This window comes from Phocoena sinus, chromosome 20, assembly GCF_008692025.1.
Source record: "Phocoena sinus isolate mPhoSin1 chromosome 20, mPhoSin1.pri, whole genome shotgun sequence".
NCBI lineage: Eukaryota > Metazoa > Chordata > Mammalia > Artiodactyla > Phocoenidae > Phocoena > Phocoena sinus.
Genome location: NC_045782.1, coordinates 33,666,008 through 33,682,621, shown reverse-complemented (window position 1 = coordinate 33,682,621; position 16,614 = coordinate 33,666,008). Strand labels below are relative to the sequence as shown.

Sequence of the window (16,614 nt, the reverse complement as noted above, 5' to 3'; positions counted from 1 at the left end):
AAACCCCCAACTCCCCAAAGGGTTTCAGCAAAGCATTTTTAAAGACCAGGTTGGCGGGGGTGGGGGTGGTGGGGTAGGGGTGTGGGGGGGTGGAGGGTGGGGTGGGGGAGAGGGTGTGTGTGTCACAGGGTATGTGATCAGCTTGTGTACAGTTCTCTAATGGGTTGATGGTGAAGTAACAGGGTGGTGCCCCAGGGGTTAACATAATCAGTCCTTAGGCTCTGGGAGGCCTGGGGGCTATGTGTTCATGGTCATCAAATAGTTAATATCTTCCATTTGGTGGGGGGTTTTCACATCTGTAAAACAACTCAGGAAATGTGCATCAGGTACTGTTATCTGGGTACTTCAGAGAGGAGCTAGAGCAGAGGATATGGGGGAAGGGTCTGCCCCAGAAGGCCCCACGGGGTCCTGCTCAGTTACAATTCCATAGACAGAATGCAGTCTGTGTCAGAAGGCAGAGCAGGCCTGAGGTGCGGGGGTGGTTGGTTTTCATGGGCTGGGTAATTCCATAGGCTAAGGAGTGGGAGGAATATTCTAACCACCTCGGAGAAGGCTCAGGGATTTCCAGGATTTGGGCCACTGCCCACTTTTTGGCCTTTAGGGTTGGCCTTGGAACTGTCACGGTGCCGGTGGGTGTGTCATTTAAGGCTAATGTAGTACAGTGAGCGTATAATGAGGCGCAGGTTCTACTGGAAGTTGAATCTTCCACCATCTTGGGCCTAGTTGGTTCTAACCGGTTCTTGATGTATCCACTTTTTCTCAAGGGCTGTGTCATTCTTTAAGGATTGTGCCCTGCCCCCTTGCCTCTTCATTTATACCTTCCGCAGTTAAGGACAGTCTTCCCAGGAAGGAAAGGAGAGGTGAAAGGCAGAGGGCTGCCGTCGGCTGTACCGCAAGGTAGTGACCAGACCAAGGGGCAAACGGCTCTGCGGAGAAATATCCAGTGAAATTCCCACTCTTTCCCACAATTGACATTTGCTAACCCTGAAAAGGAAGCCCAAATAAAAGTGTACTGCAGATTGAGGCCCAAGGGAACACTGGGTGTCCTTGCTCCAGAATGAAGACTGCTAGTGTACTGTTGTTTAATGCTGTGCAACTAGAAGTTTGGAAAGCCAGCAAGGTATAATAGAGGCCTGGACTGTCACAGCATCTAACACAGGTTATCAGTGCAGTGCCAGGACCACTAGGGTGATGACACGTGATTCCTGTAGTCAGCTCACCGCCCTGAGGAGAGAAACTCAGGGGCTCTGCCCGCCTCAGGCTGTAAGCACTGCTGGAGGGGTGGGGGTGGGGGTGGGGGTGAGTGTACACTTACTGAGAGGAGGGGCTTGCTGGCTCCTCCAGGGAAGCTGGGCACCACCAAAGGGTGGCTAGTGGTTTGTCAGGCAGAGAAGAGATAGGGATTGTCTGCAAACGTATGATAGGCCTGATTTCTATGAGAGAATCTAGAATCTTGTCAAGGGTGTGTCTCAGGCTGAACTGAATAACCTGGCCACGCAATGATGCTGGGGGCAGAGATCAACATCTCAGGGTGGGAACAGGGCAGCTTAATTGGGCTGGGAAGGTGGGTGGGGAGACAGGCAGGAGGGAGCAGGGTATGGGGTATTTTGCTAAATCAGCCTTGGATGCCATCCTCCAGGCAGGGGGAGTCATCAAAGCAGGGCCGAGGGTCAGATGGTGTTTGAGGAGGGTGCTGAGGGAGGCTCCTTGCGGGGAGAAGTGAGGTGGACGCGCATTGGGAGGCCGCCAGTTCGGATGAGGGAAGTGGAGGGCTTGAAGCAGGGCTCAAGCAGAGGGGAGGGAAGGGGAAACTGTATTTCACAGGTAGGATAAGGACTTGTGCTAGACGGGGAGGAGAGAAAGCAGCTCTGGGTGCTCGGTGAATGGGGAAAAGCAGATAGTACTGGCCGGGGTACTGACTCAAGACCAGTAGAGGTTTGCGCGCGCGCGTGTGAGGAGGTACTGAAGACAGGAGTTGGATTGGCCGCGCGCAGTTCTACTTCTGGCACATCCAGGTGGGGTAGAAATCACTTCCTGCCCCTGGAGCCCTCGCTGGCTTATTCTGCAAACCCGGGGCGTGGACAGAGTCGTCCGGAAGCGTCCGGCCTCGCGGGTTGGGCGGAGGGCCGTCCTGGGTGTGGCCGCCGCCGGCCCCTCCTCCGCGGGCTCCCTGCGGCGGTGCCGGTAGCTAAGCTCTCGGCTCAGGCCCGCATCGCCGCCCGCGCCCGCCCTCTTACCGGTAAGACGGCGGCTCCGATCCCTTCCCGCCCTCGGGCCCCCTCGGTCCCGCAGGCCAGGCGCTCCCCCGGGACCCCTGCCGAGTGTCCTCCGCGGGCACCCGGGGACGGCTGAGGGGCTGCGGCGCGGCGCTGGCAGGGCTGAGGCGTCCCGCAGCCCACGTGTCCCCGCGGTGGCGGCTGGCGGGCGCCGGAGCCACGTGGCCTCCGGCCCGGGGTCCGGGCCCCGGGCCCCCTCGAGGCCTGTGTGAACGCGGCCGCGACGCCCTGACCGCACCTGCCTCCCGCAGGACCATGGCCCACGCGGAGCGCACCTTCATCGCCATCAAGCCCGACGGCGTGCAGCGCGGCCTGGTGGGCGAGATCATCAAGCGCTTCGAGCAGAAGGGATTCCGCCTTGTGGCCATGAAGTTCCTTCAGGTGACGCGCCCCGCTCCCCTCCCCCCGCGGCGGCGAGGTCGCGGGTGGTTTTCCTTACCCGCAGCGTCGATCCGCGTGTCTTTTCCTAGTCGGAGTCCCCCTTGGCTGATTTCGGACCCGCGAATACCCCTTTGCTTTGGGCCTCCAACCCCCGCCCCCCCCCACACCCAGGGCTCCACGGGCCCGCTAGACCCTTCCCCGAGGCCCGGGGGGACAGACGCCCTTGGAAAGTTAAGCGGAGGTGACGTGACTCAGGCTCCAGGGCTGCTTCCTTCCCGCGGCTGCGACGGGCAGTGGGCCGCAGGGGGGCAGCAGGGAGTGGAGGAGGTCTGCGCCCCGGGCCCACGCAGGTCCACCCAGGCACGGGATGGAGGCTGGAATCCTTTTGTGCTTCAGCTTGCAACTCTGAGATGATTGAGGTCTTAGGTGGGGTGTGCCTTACTCTGCCCTTTCTCTGCAGGCTCCCTTTGGCATAGGGCAGTAACTTTATCTTCCAATTTGGGGTACAGATCTGGACCTTAGGGGATAAGTACCTAAGAACTGAAATTTAAACCAAGCTTTCTCAGTTAACGTCTGAAATGTTTAAAAGGGCATTGGGAATGGGCCAGAGGGTTTGATATGACCTCTGTCTGGCATATTTCCTTTGATTGCAGCCAACACTTAACTCCCTAACCACCTCTTTCTAAGGATTATAACATCCGTCAGGTCGTTGACATGACGGTGTCTTCATGATCAGAACAATCTTTCCGCTAAGATAGCATCAGTTTCATGGTTTGGATGGGTTTTTTTTTTTTTTAAATACACACCTTATGAATGTGAGCTAAAATACACACCCAGACTTTTAGAGAACCTACCATGTTACTGGTGGGGGGAGGTGGGTGGGTTCTGAGGATGGGATAGAGCGGTATTTGAGCCTTTCTAGTTTACTTCCTAACTGGTCCCTCCTCTTCAATGCCAGGCCTCTGAGGAACTCCTCAAACAGCACTACATTGACCTGAAAGACCGCCCATTCTTCCCAGGGCTGGTGAAGTACATGAGCTCTGGGCCGGTTGTGGCCATGGTAAGTGCTTGTGCTGGAGGAGAGGGAACCAAGGAAGTCACAGCTGACAGGTAACTGGGTTTGCTCAGTGTCTTCATGTTCCTTTCTGGACATCTTCCGCAGATACTCCAAATTCCTTGGTTGTTTTTTTTTTTTTTTTTTTTTTTTTTTTTTTGCGGTACGCGAGCCTCTCACTGTTGTGGCCTCTCCCGCTGCGGAGCACAGGCTCCGGACGCGCAGGCTCAGCGGCCATGGCTCACGGGCCCAGCCACTCCGCAGCATGTGGGATCTTCCCGGACTGGGGCACGAACCCGTGTCCCCTGCATCGGCAGGCGGACTCTCAACCACTGCGCCACCAGGGAAGCCCCCAAATGCCTTGTTTTACAAAGGCAGCCTGCTGGAGTGAGTTAGTTTACAGACCAACTGGGAACTTGGGAGGAAAAAGGAAGTGAGAATCAGAACTTAAAAAGACTTCTCTGTGATCCTGTGCTAGAAATGAACTGGTCTATTTCTTCCTGTGGCATTAATGTCCAATTGGAAATGAAGTGAATACAGGTAGAGGGTATAATAGGGAGTTAATAAAGTTGTTGGGAAAGAAGCCCTACTTCCTGTTCCCTGAGGGTGACCTTTTCTTCTTTCTTCTTTTCCCTGGAATACATTTTCCCTTTTCATGTCAGTCTTTGCCATATCTTGCTCTAACAGTCTTCTGCGATGCCCTTCCCACTGATCCTGTTCCAGTCTGCTCACTTTTCTTTACCCTTTCACCACTATTTTTTGAGTTTGTGGCTGCATAAAGATTCTTCAGTCTTTTTTTTTTTTTTTTTTGCGGTATGCGGGCCTCTCACTGTTGTGGCCTCTCCCATTGCGGAGCACAGGCTCCGGACGCGCAGGCTCAGTGGCCATGGCGCATGGGCCCAGCAGCTCCGCGGCATGTGGGATCCTCCCGGACCGGGACACGAACCAGTGTCCCCTGCATCGGCAGGCGGACTCTCAACCACTGCGCCACCAGGGAAGCCCTCTTCAGTCTTTTTAATCTCTGTCTCAGCCAGAGTGGGAAGTCCCCAAGTTGGGCAGACTTTTTCTCTGTATCCTAGCAATATACTTGGGATGGAGTATTTTACATCGGCCCCTACTGCTACTGGGGTTGGCTGATAATCACGTCACTGATTGGTCTTACCGATATGTGCTGTTAGGTAGAGGTAAATGTTTGTTTTTAATGGTCCTGAATGGCAGAACTGATGAAATTCCTCTTCCCTAATATCAAGGTCTGGGAGGGCCTGAATGTAGTGAAGACAGGGAGAGTGATGCTTGGGGAGACCAACCCAGCAGATTCTAAGCCGGGCACCATTCGTGGCGACTTCTGCGTTCAAGTTGGCAGGTAAGTTCCAAGGGACACTAATGACTTTTCCTCAAAGCCACTTAACTTGGGTTTAAAACAAACATTTTTGGCATATTCCAATTTTAGAAAATTTTGAACGTTTAAATTAGGTGGTAATTATCATTGGATGAATGCTCTCTTAAATAGTTACTTCTCTAGGCTACTTAAAATTTTAGCCAAGGCATCGCACAAGGGAGCTGCCTGCGGTGGGTCCTTCGTGACGGCAGAAAGTGCGGAGAGTGGAGCAAGGAAGGGGTCTAGCCTTGGCTCTGCCCTTTGTGGTGCTGTGTCCAAGGGTGTGTCACTTTCAGCCTTTTTGGTTCCCTCACTCATACAGAATCTCTGCAAAAATTTGTATAGTTATGAGACTCAAACGGAAGAAAGGGATTGTCAGTGAGCGCGAATGTTTTGACTGGACTTTGCACATTAGTGTCGTAAGAAAATACAGCAGCAATGGCTGTTGGTAATGAATACGTCACATATAGTTTGGGTTTTGGTCTGGGTATTCCTGTATTTTTCAAAACTTGAGAAGTAATGTTTTGTGGCAATCTTGGGTACAAGCACTGTTTTGAAAATTTAGAAGCATAATAAAGTTGAACCAAGTGATGCTTTTGGCTTAAGTACTTTTATAGTTGCTTTTAAGAGGAGATACTTGGGGGTGGTCAGCTGCTTCAAGGAGCAACTGGCTGAAAAGGTCTTCAGTGACTGTCCTTTGCTTTATCCATTAAACAGACTTTTGTACTTTAAAATGTGGTAACTAGAAATTGTTCTCCTTCTTAGGAACATCATTCATGGCAGTGATTCAGTAAAAAGTGCTGAGAAAGAAATCAGCCTGTGGTTTAAGCCTGAAGAACTGGTTGAGTACAAGTCTTGTGCTTTTGACTGGATTTATGAATAAGAGGCGGACGGAGCATCAGTCCCCTCTGGCACCACCTGATGTGTCCCTGGGCACAGCTCTTCATTCCACTAACTTGGAAGCAGTAGGATGGATGTTTCTTTCCTAAAGTATATCTACCAATAAAGCCTTTGAAAACGGGGTGCAGACTCTGGTGATTACTGGTTACTAAGCTGGAAGACGTGACTTGGTTCCCTGGCTATCATAGTGTTATCCAGAACAAATTAATCCTGCTTGTTATGGAAAAATGATTTAATCCTTCTCAGCACCTGGTATACTTCCAGACTCTAGGAGGGAAAGCAGTGAGGCTGAAGAGGACAAGTGTGGCACTGGTTGTGTATCTGAGGAAACTAATAAGGAAATAATGAACATAATAAAGATCCCAACCACTTTAGCTGATGTAGAAATGCACATTTCTGTACAAAGAATTTGTTGAAACTTGGCAGAATGAAACATAGACTAGTCAAGTTGTCCAGATTTACATTCTTGTTGATTGCAAATTGGGCAAGTTACGTATGAGGAAATGGAAGCCTAAGGACACCTGTCAGGTGAGGATGATACCATGGCAATGCAGGATTAAATGAAACAATGCATGTAAAGCAGTTAACCTAGTGCCTGGCCCGTAGCTGGTACACAAATATTCCCTGCAACCCTACCTCCCTTCTTACTCTACCCTGGGATGAGATATTTATCGTGCTTATTTCCTGGGCTAGTAGTAAGTGGTTACAATCCACATTGCCTGTTAATTTTGCGGGATTGGTACAGTTGTAAAATGATGCCAAAGAGCGCCTATCAATATAAATTTTCACTAGCATCTGGAGTCTGCCTTAAAAATGAGATTATAGAAATATGTGGGTTTATGAATACCTGTTTTCTTAGGAAACCGGTGAAAGCTTTTCATGCCACTTCCATATAAAAGACTCAACATTACATGTTTTTGTTTTTTTTTTGGCCACATGGCTTTGCAGGATCTCAGTTCCCCGACCAGGGATTGAACCCGAGCCACAGCAGTGAAAGCCCAGAATCCTAACCACTAGGCCACCAGGGAACGCCCTCAACGTTACATTTTTTTATGCACGTTGCTATACTATAAGACAATGACAAACACATCAACAGCTTGGTACAGAAGTGTCAGGATTCTAATTTCAAGTCAACGATTGACGAGAAATTGAACGTTTTCTAAATTATTTTTTAGTTTCAAGTGAATCTCATGTTTATATATGCTACATGCTTTCACTACATTAAATGGCGGTTTACTGAAATTAGATCCTGGGGCAGGCCTGGGGTCTGCATTCTAATGTGGAGGTGCCCACCCTGGATCCACATGCACAGTGGCTAAGGTACCTGTCAGCAGCAGCAGCGGTTACTATGTATAGGCTTACTCTGTGCCAGGGTTGTTCTAAGAACTTCACGTACATGTCTTCATTTAATGTTCACAACTCTTAGGAAGTTGGTACTAGTATCCTATTTTATAATTGAGGAAACTGAGTCAAGTTAGAGAGCTTAACAAGTGAAGGAGTCAAGTTCCAATGCAAGTAGCTGGCTTCAGACTCTGCTCTTGGCCACTGTGCTTTACTACCTTTATATAGTTTTCCAAGTGATGTGATAAAGTCATGAGTTTGGAGGGTGATGAAGTCAGATTTGGAGTGGTGAGAGCTGAGAGGAAGGATATGAATGTTAGGACTTAATTTGGTAGAACTGAATGAGGAAGGGTAGGCTATGGAGAGGACAAAAGCACTGCCTCTGGAGTAAGGTTGGGTTTTGGACCTAATCCTATATACCAGTTGGGTGTGTGAAAGTGGACAACTAATTCAGAACCTTTTATGCTTTCATAAAGCTGTACTTTAAACATATAATAAATGCATTTTTAAAAATGCATTACTTTTTATACAATTATTTGTTGTTAATAGGCAAGCCCTGCTTTGGCCTGCTTGTGAGGCTTGGAATTCTTAACAGGCCAAAAAGGGATGTTAACCTAGCCTCAGTAAGAGTCTGCAGAAAGGAAATAGTTGCTGTTCTCCCCGTCTCACAAGGCTGGATAAACAACACAGTGCTAAAGTTACTTGTTTTGGGGAAACATTTGTTCCTCTTAAAACATGGGCATAAAGCACTTTAGGAAACTAGTTTCCCAAGAGGCGCGTAAGGGTTTAAAGAAGAATGTATATGTCAAAGCTCGGGGTAGTAATTGAGGCCAACCTGGGAATTCCAGTTTACTAGGGCAACTGTTTTCAAGCCATTTAAGGTAGGAAGCAGGGCAGAAATTAGGTTCTGTCTCTCTTGGAGTGTGTTATATTTTTCTAAAGTGATGAAATTAACTACTAAAGATACCCAATCCGTCTCATTACTGTCTAACATCCATAAAATTCTCTACAAGCTGCTTCTGCAGTAAAAGTTGGATAATTTCCCACAGAGTCAGCTGTTGATAAAGGAGGGTGTCTGCGTTCCCTCTTAATGTAAACAGCAAGAGCAAGCCGGGATAATTCGTTTACATCCTATGAACCTTGTTGCTGAGGTTAACGGAGCTGGAAAAAAAAAAAGTCTCCTAGCAATCATGCCAACCCTGAAACACCATGTTCTGACTAAAGTGATTTAATTTCCCCACAGGGGGTCCACACTCACCCCTCCCGTTTTTTGCCTATTCCCTCCAAGTGAGATCCTGGCTCAAATGCAACTATGGCCATATATCCACCCATATTCTCTTCCTCTCGTCAGCCAGCAGTAAATCCTTCCTCACTTGTGCTGGCTTACCTTATGAGAGTACAGGTTCTGTGAGGGAGGAACTGATCTGACTTTCCCAGGTGCCTTCGACTGCTTATAGAAGGCACTCAAGGGACTTCCCTGGCCGTCCAATGGTTAAGACTCCGTGCTTCCACTGCAAGGGGTGCAGGTTCAATCCCTGGTTGGGGAACTAGGATCCTGCATGCTGCGTGGTGCGGCCAAAAAAAATAAATAAATAAAATAAATAAAGGGCGGCACTCAATATTTTGAATAAAAAAGGAAATCCCTCAAATATCAAAGCATATTAAAGAATTGCTCATATACAACTTAACTTTAACGTTTTATTTTGTGTAAAAAAGGGCAAATTTAGTGAATTATTTTCATCTTGTACACAAAGTTATAATTTTAATGCTTTTCACATCCATGCTGAAAATCTGCAATTTGGTAAAAATGAAAGGAACATAAATTTCTCCAAAGGAATTTTTCACGCCATTATATACACTTTACGAGAAAGTTTCAAACACTTTCTCAATGATCACAAGTTACCAAGAAAATAAAAGATTAAATTTGTACAGATATTGATCTATTTATCAAATACATACAGAAATGATGTAAAAACCTTATGCAGTTTACTTTGACCTCTGTCCTCAAAAGATTTGCCCAGGGACAGATACTTTTCTTTTGTATAAATGACTGTGGCTTTATTTAAAATATGAAAATCAAAGGAAGAAACCCAGTTTAATCACAGTATTTTTAAAATCCCTTCCCAATAGTAAAGGATCATTACCAAATATATAGCACCATAATACAAATATTGACGGGAGAGGGTATTCACATCACACAAAATTAATAATAATAAAAACAAACAAACACTGAAAACCCGTGTTAGTATCCGTAGAATAAGAAGTTGATAACAGCTTTAGCTTTCCTCATACACAGCAAGGAAAAGGTTAAAGAGTTTAAAACTACCAAAAGTCCCCAAATAATCCTAACAGGAAAAAAACAAAACAAACCCAAGGTCAGCAGTACATTTGAACCGTAGAATAGAATGGGGCTACTGAGTTGTACACCTGGAGTTGTGGCTAAGACATAAATCTCCTCTGCATCAACTCATTTTCTGTTCATCGGCAGCAGGGAGTTAGAGTCTGAACAATGAAGAGGGCTTCAGATTGTGTTTATTCGGTAGGAAGTCCTTACCAACATTTAACGTTGGTCATGGGATTAAGACACGAAACACTTCATAAATAGGTGGGAAATCTGAGAACACTCAGAGCCTGGCTTTGCTGTAGAACTGGAAGCTTATAAAACCTGGCTACAAATGAGCATTTCACAGAACTAATTACCAGGCTCCAAATCAAATCCCTCCTGGTTTATTCAGTTCCCTATAGAGCCTCTAAGCCCAGGGTACTGTTAGAGCACACGATACAACTGGCTTCTTGTGCCCATATCATGGAATCGGAGTCCTGGGTTTAATTCACTAAGCCTGAGAATAAAGATTGTTGTAACCCTTGCTTTTTGGAAGTCTTCCAGGCTTTAAGTTTATAGGAAGATTCTTAAAAGTTAAAGATTTGGGAAGTGTGAGGATGTCACATTTACAGTAGGTCCCTCTCAGTAATGTTGTTTAAGATAAATATCCAGTAATTTAACAGCTGAATTCACATATATCTGACACATGAGAATCAACTTGGCATTGATATGATCTGCATTTATGCCCCTAAAGAGTCAGTATTAAGAAATGTTGACATGCGATTCCATACATTCTTATACTATAAAGTAACAAATTTTACTTCCAGTAGCAACTATAAAACCTTATGATATTAACCCCTCTTGCATAGAATGAGGTAAACCTGTGCATATTACCAATGCTATTATTCCCAAAAGTAGAGCAATATTTTAGAAAATAAATTGCTGGTTTTTAATGTTTTATGCATTTTAAAATTCAAACAAAAAAAATCTTACCTAAAATGGTCTCCTGGGGCTTTCCATTAACATTTTTTAAAGCATTCCATAGGCTGAAGGACTGTAGAGGTTAATCATTTTGATTAATTTCTAATTAGCCCTACCTATATTCCAGAGGAGATGGTCAATATTAGCACTCTGAAGAGGCCAGGCTAAGACCCAGAAGCACTTCTAGAACAGATGCAAGTAATTCCTGAGAGTTTAGTTTATGAACCTCACTGGTAAATGCTAAAGCTCTCTCATTCAGTCACAACTCAGAAAGTCAAAAAATGCAGAGAGCAAACCTTTCACCAATTTACCTTTATATCCTTTTTTCAAAGGAAGCCATGTGAATTTTAAAATAGGGAATGTTCAAAATGGTCCAAATCCATTACTATTGTTAAAATTAATTCTGAATAGAGTTAAAGACAATTCATACTAATTATATATATATAATTAGTATGAATTGCCTTTAAATTTTAAGAAAATTAAATTCTCTTTCAAATTAGTTTTCTAACAAGTCCAGGATAGTTAAAAGCAGAGCTGGAATGATTTTGAAATCTAAACTTATCTTGGCTTTAAACAACTGTTAATTTGATTCTCCTGGTAATACAGAACATGTGTTTTGGGGTGTGGTTATACCAAGTATTATCTCACAGATGGAGAGAAATGGCAGAGAACTGATGAGAATCCCTTTTGTGGGGTATTTTTTAGTAAGGAAAATAAAATAAACTTAGGACAATATTGCATTTTCCCCAACCCCTCAACATGTAGACTGAGATCTTGTATATCTTGTCAACCATTCCAGTTTAACACTTTAGTGTTAGGATAATTTTACTCATTTTTTAATTAAAAGAGAACATATAAAAGTATCCAGAGTTCTTCCAGTTTCATACAGAACTCTAAAGAAATTTTCACAGAATGAAAAGCACTTCTGTACAAATATTTAAAATGGGCTGCAATAAGATGCCAACAAGCAGACTTAGTGACCCTTCCGTGATCTGTGTGGTGATGAGCTCTCCATGGGGCGGGGATGAGCTCTCCATGGGGCGGGGATGAGCTCTCCATGGGGCGGGGATGGGCTCTCCATGGGGCGGGGATGGGCTCTCCATGGGGCGGGGATGGGGGGGTTCAGTTGCATATTCTGTAGCAGAGGAAGCTGGAGATGTGACTGGCCTAACTTCCAAAATCCCAAAATCTCCCAACAGGTACCAAAAAGGTTCATTTGTAATGACAGTTCATTTGCATTTACAACTATATCCTTCTTAAATCATTTCCTTCAATCCTGCTACCTAAACTTTAATCTTACCAAAAAAGTTAGAATTTCAGTTCTTGTTAACAATGCACATAAATCCAAACTTGGAAAATATTACAAAATTCTTTCAAAAGCTTCAAATACAACACAAAAATTGTCCATCTTTATAAATTGAAAAATTTCCCCCCACAGCTAAAATAGTTTCCCTACCCACTTGAAAAATCTGGAACTGAAATTTTCTATGTTTAGCAAAATGTCCCGGTAGAATAGCCCCGCTGTACAGCCGGATTGATTATAAATCAGTCCTGTGTAAAACTTTTTCCCTCCCACCCTCAGTTTCTGAGCAACCTCAGGGCTCTTGCTTGATGTAGAAGTTGGCAGAGCCATTGCTTTCCTGATCAGAGGCTCCTTGGAGGAAATTATAATCCTCTCCATCTATCAACTCCTCCTTCAGCTGCAATGTAGTCACTGTAAGAAATAAATGTACAAGATGTTATCAAGTCTTTCTAGAATATTCAGATTGCTTCATGTTCCACCAGCTTCACAGTTAATAAGACTTCTTCATGTCTTCAACAACTCTTAAAACTAACCCCCCCGAAGGAAGAGCACTTAATTAATTTTAATTTTCAAAGTATATTCATAGTTAAGAAGAGTTCCAAAAAGGAACAATACTGCAAAATGGACACGGCACAAATGGACACTGTCAATGAAACGCTGAAGGTAACAGTGATCACTAATTTGACTAGAATGATTAGAAGTTTTCTCATGATTAAGTATTCACTCTTATGTCAATGTCTACATAAACAGCATATTTCTTGGATAGTTCTGAATAATAAGTAACACAACAAATGACGTTAACATGTTATTATCTCCAAGGAGTACCTAAAGACTCTCTTCATAAAAAAGATATAAATCTGATAATATTAAACACCTGTATTAAAACTAAAATGAAGAAAAACTTAAGTAATCATTTTAGGTAAAATAAAAAATGATTGACACCAGCAACATGAAAATCCTTGGTATAAAAAAACAGCTAACTTTGGGAATTCCCTGGTGGTCCAGTGGTTAGGACTCTGCACTTTCAATGCCAAGGGCACGGGTTCAATCCCAGATGGGGGAACTAAGACCCTGCAAGCTGTGCAGTGCGGCCAAAAAAGAAGACAAAAACAAAAACAGTTGACATTACCAATGGGATCACTTAACAGTAGTACTACCTGTCTGAGTCCTTATCTGAAGGCTTCTTCTTTTTTTTTTTTTTTTTTGCGGTACGTGGGCCTCTCACTGTTGTGGCCTCTCCCATTGCGGAGCACAGGCTCCAGACGCACAGGCTCAGCGGCCTTGGCTCACAGGCCCAGCCGCTCCGCAGCATGTGGGATCTTCCCGGACCGGGGCACGAACCTGTGTCCCCTGCATTGGCAGGCGGACTCTCAACCACTACGCCACCAGGGAAGCCCTGAAGACTTCTTTTTTAATGAAAACAAACAACAGTATAGGCAATCTTCAATTTATGAACAGGTCATGTTCCAATAGGTCTTTATTTTTATGGACAACTGTTTTTCAGTTTCCAGTATTTTCAGTGAGGTTTAGGTTTCTTGGTAGTCACTGAAGTCATGCTAGTCATAATTTTTAGTGACAGGAGGGCTCTTCTTACTGCATGGACAAGCAAGAAGAAAAAGAGGAATGTTTTCTTTGCTGGTCCCAGCACTGGTCTTAGGCAAAAGTTTAGGTTGTTTAATTCTGAGATTTTCCTATCTCTTTTTATAAACATCTCTTAAGTTACCTCAACGCAGTTAGTCAGTTATTTCAGGCTGCCCTAAATCCTTTCCCCAAAGCCAACCCTCTACTTCCTATAGAACACCTCCCTTCAAAAAAATTACTTTCCTACTTTTTAAATGAAAATGATCTCAGCTAGGTGTTAAACAAACACTAGTCTTAGTAACTGCCAACCTCTCAGAGATATATTTGAGTTTCTTAAAAAGTTACTGTTCAACCAAAATTGAGTTGGTAAAGTTTCAAATAATTTAAAGAACAGGTGATCTTTTATGCTTATATTCTCACTGGAATCTAATCCCATGGTGAGTAATGCTAACTTTCTTCTTCAATTTCTTCAGCACAGAGATCTGTTAAGTCAGAGTTCACAAACTGGGCTTTTCCCTCCCTCACCTCTGCCCTGTGGTTCTTTCAAATTGACTGAATATTCTGAAACAGGAGATTTCATATAAAACCATGAAAAGTAGGGAGACTTGGTAACATAAGACTAGCATTCTTGAAGGGCTATTAACAGTGGGAACCAATGTAGCCTAAGGCCTCCCTCTGCACAACTTGTGACTCTCAGACTGGCTGCTCAGCCACTGAGTAACCACCTGTCTGCTTCCTGCAGGGACTGTCTCCAAAGGAAAGATGAAATTTTTTTGTTTCTTTTTTTATGGCTCTTTTCATAACAATTGGAGTGAGAGGATGAAGATATATATGGAATGTAAATTGGGAACTGCTTATACAGGGGGAAAAAGGTCAATTTATGAGAATTAGGACTCAGTATTTAGATGAGTAGTAAGCCAACTAAGTTTCATGAAACAATAACACCACGTGGAACAATATTAAAATGGCTATTTTTAAAGTCAAATAGTAATAGAAAAATACTTTGTGTCTTGATTTTAGTTACAAAAGATTAGTTTCAAAAATAATGGTCTTTGACAGCTTATTTAATAATTTAAAGAATAATCTTTTGGGGCTTTCCTGGTGGCGCAGTGGTTAAGAATCCGCCTGCCAATGCCTGGGACACGGGTTCAAGCCTGGGTCCGGGAAGATCCCACATGCCGCGTTGCAACTAAGCCTGTATGCCACAACTACTGAGCCTGTGCTCTAGAGCCTGCGAGCCACAACTACTGAGCCCGCGTAACTAGAGCCCGTGCTCTGCTACAAGAGAAGCCACCGCAATGAGAAGCCCACGTGCAGCAACGAAGACCCAACACAGTCAAAAATAAATAAAATTTTAAAAAAAGAATAATCTTTTGAAATAACGCTAATTCATTTTATTTTACTTTGGTACTTGTTTTGGTAATGGTGTTAAAAAATTTAACAGCCCAAAGACTGAAAAGTGAATACACTATGCCTACAACAATAGCAAAACACATACCAATCAGACTGCTGAAAGGTAAAGCAAACATGACTGTGCTTACTTTCTTTAAAAAATCCTTTAAAAAAATTAGTTAATATGATAAAAATGCTTTTACGGAGGATATCAAACATATAACAGTTATCCTTCAAGTCAAACCAACATGCGTTGTTAAGGACATTTGAACAATACCATGAAAATAAACACATGGAAAAGGAAAAAAACCCCAAATTTCATTAAAGGTGCAGTACCCACAATAAAAGGTTGATTAAAACAATATCTTGTTATATGATGATCAGATGGCTAAATGAATGAGAAAAGAATTACTGTGCTTCAAGACCAAGCATGTTCCATTCAAACAGATGCTTTTTGGTTTTTTTAAAATGTAAGAAAAGTAAATTGAAATTCTAAAGCACATCCTGAAACTATTTGCACTTATTATTAACAAGAAAGTTCTGGATTATGCTTCTACTCATGTTAAAATATGGAAACAATGTTCTTAAAAAAAATAACTCAAGATAAAGGTGAAACAGTCACTCAGATGTATAATGTTCTAATGCAAAGCTTCAGTGTTTTCAAGGAACCTAAAATAAAGCCTGTCTGGTATCTTCACACTTATCATTTCTCCTTTACAGGCCTTATTCTCAATGAATGATGGATGAAATAAAATAGATCCTGTGGCTGATGTCACTTTCTACACAAATGCATTTTCTTGGCTCTGTTTTTAAAAAGAAGTTACTTTGCTGACTATACTCACTAACATTTCAAAAGACAATCTAACAGAAATCACATTTTCCTAGTTAGAAGTCCATAAATAATAAATTCTCTCAATAGCTAAGCAAACCGTAGCTTTCAGAGTTAAGACAGCAATGTAGTCCCTACATAGTTTCACCACAGTAAAATCACATTAAATCCCACAAGATGTGCCCCTAGCTCAGAAGATACACACAATAGACACTAGTGGAAAGGGAAGTCACTTAGGAGGGCTTGTGGGTTCCATCTTGTATGCCTACTCCCAAGTTCCTGGGTTTTGCCAATCCTAAAAGTCAAGTTCTCTCACAAAACGTGACACACACCTTCAAAATCAGTCTAATGCTTAAAGAAAATACACCTTAAATGCAATAAAAATTCAAACATATTCAGAGCTCACAATATCTATAGTTAATCACTTAGGTTACAGAAAACTTTCATAGTAACAAGTACAAAAAGGAAAAAGTTACAGAGACAAGAAAAGAAGCTGAAAGGCTCTTTAGTCATTTGAAGGTATTTCCATAAAAGAGCAGATAAACTTGCATGTGCAGTCCTAATCCATTTCTTATACAAGAGAGGTATAGTAATTTTCTCTAGATATAAAGATATGAGTGATCTTCAGAGAAACAGACTAGGAAGGATCAAGATCACCTAATATACTGTTTAAGAAGGCAAAAGCTAAAGAACACATTTTAAAATGCAAAAAAAAAGGCTGATGACAACTTCAGGTGCAAAAATATTAGCAAACAGAGAAATGAGAAGAAAACAGAGCTAGGTACTAAGTCCCATCATGGTTTTCAACATATAAAAGGCATTTTAAAGACTGCAAATTAGATAAAAAATTGTTTAAAGGCAATAGTTAGGATATG

At 43.3% G+C, this 16,614-nt stretch overlaps 2 protein-coding genes across 14 annotated transcripts in view; one reads left to right on the top strand and one right to left on the bottom strand.

Annotated features, from left to right (window-relative positions):
* The first annotated feature begins 2,093 nt into the window (after positions 1 to 2,093).
* Positions 2,094 to 6,111, top strand: NME2 (NME/NM23 nucleoside diphosphate kinase 2). Its single transcript, XM_032616718.1, has 5 exons — positions 2,094 to 2,239; positions 2,528 to 2,657; positions 3,616 to 3,717; positions 4,962 to 5,074; positions 5,855 to 6,111. Exons 2-5 carry the CDS (start codon positions 2,532 to 2,534, stop codon positions 5,970 to 5,972), a joined length of 459 nt encoding a protein of 152 aa, XP_032472609.1. The 5' UTR covers positions 2,094 to 2,239; positions 2,528 to 2,531; the 3' UTR covers positions 5,973 to 6,111.
* Positions 6,112 to 9,014: 2,903 nt separating this feature from the next.
* The window catches only part of MBTD1 (mbt domain containing 1), a 70,200-nt gene continuing 62,600 nt past the window's right edge, over positions 9,015 to 16,614 (bottom strand). For all 13 annotated transcript variants that reach the window (XM_032615666.1, XM_032615665.1, XM_032615667.1 and 10 more), the window contains one exon: positions 9,015 to 12,348. In XM_032615666.1, the coding sequence (XP_032471557.1) occupies positions 12,230 to 12,348 (119 nt within the window). In that variant the 3' untranslated portion in view covers positions 9,015 to 12,229. The remainder of the gene's footprint in view (positions 12,349 to 16,614) is intronic.

What these genes read in the sequence shown, in the direction of transcription:
- NME2 (XM_032616718.1), top strand. Translation starts at nt 2,532, where the DNA reads ATGGCCCACGCGGAGCGCACCTTCATCGCCATCAAGCCCGACGGCGTG. An exon ending in TGGCCATGAAGTTCCTTCAG is followed by an intron (nt 2,658 to 3,615) that starts GTGACGCGCCCC and finishes CTTCAATGCCAG; the next exon opens with GCCTCTGAGGAACTCCTCAA. An exon ending in TTCTGCGTTCAAGTTGGCAG is followed by an intron (nt 5,075 to 5,854) that starts GTAAGTTCCAAG and finishes TCTCCTTCTTAG; the next exon opens with GAACATCATTCATGGCAGTG.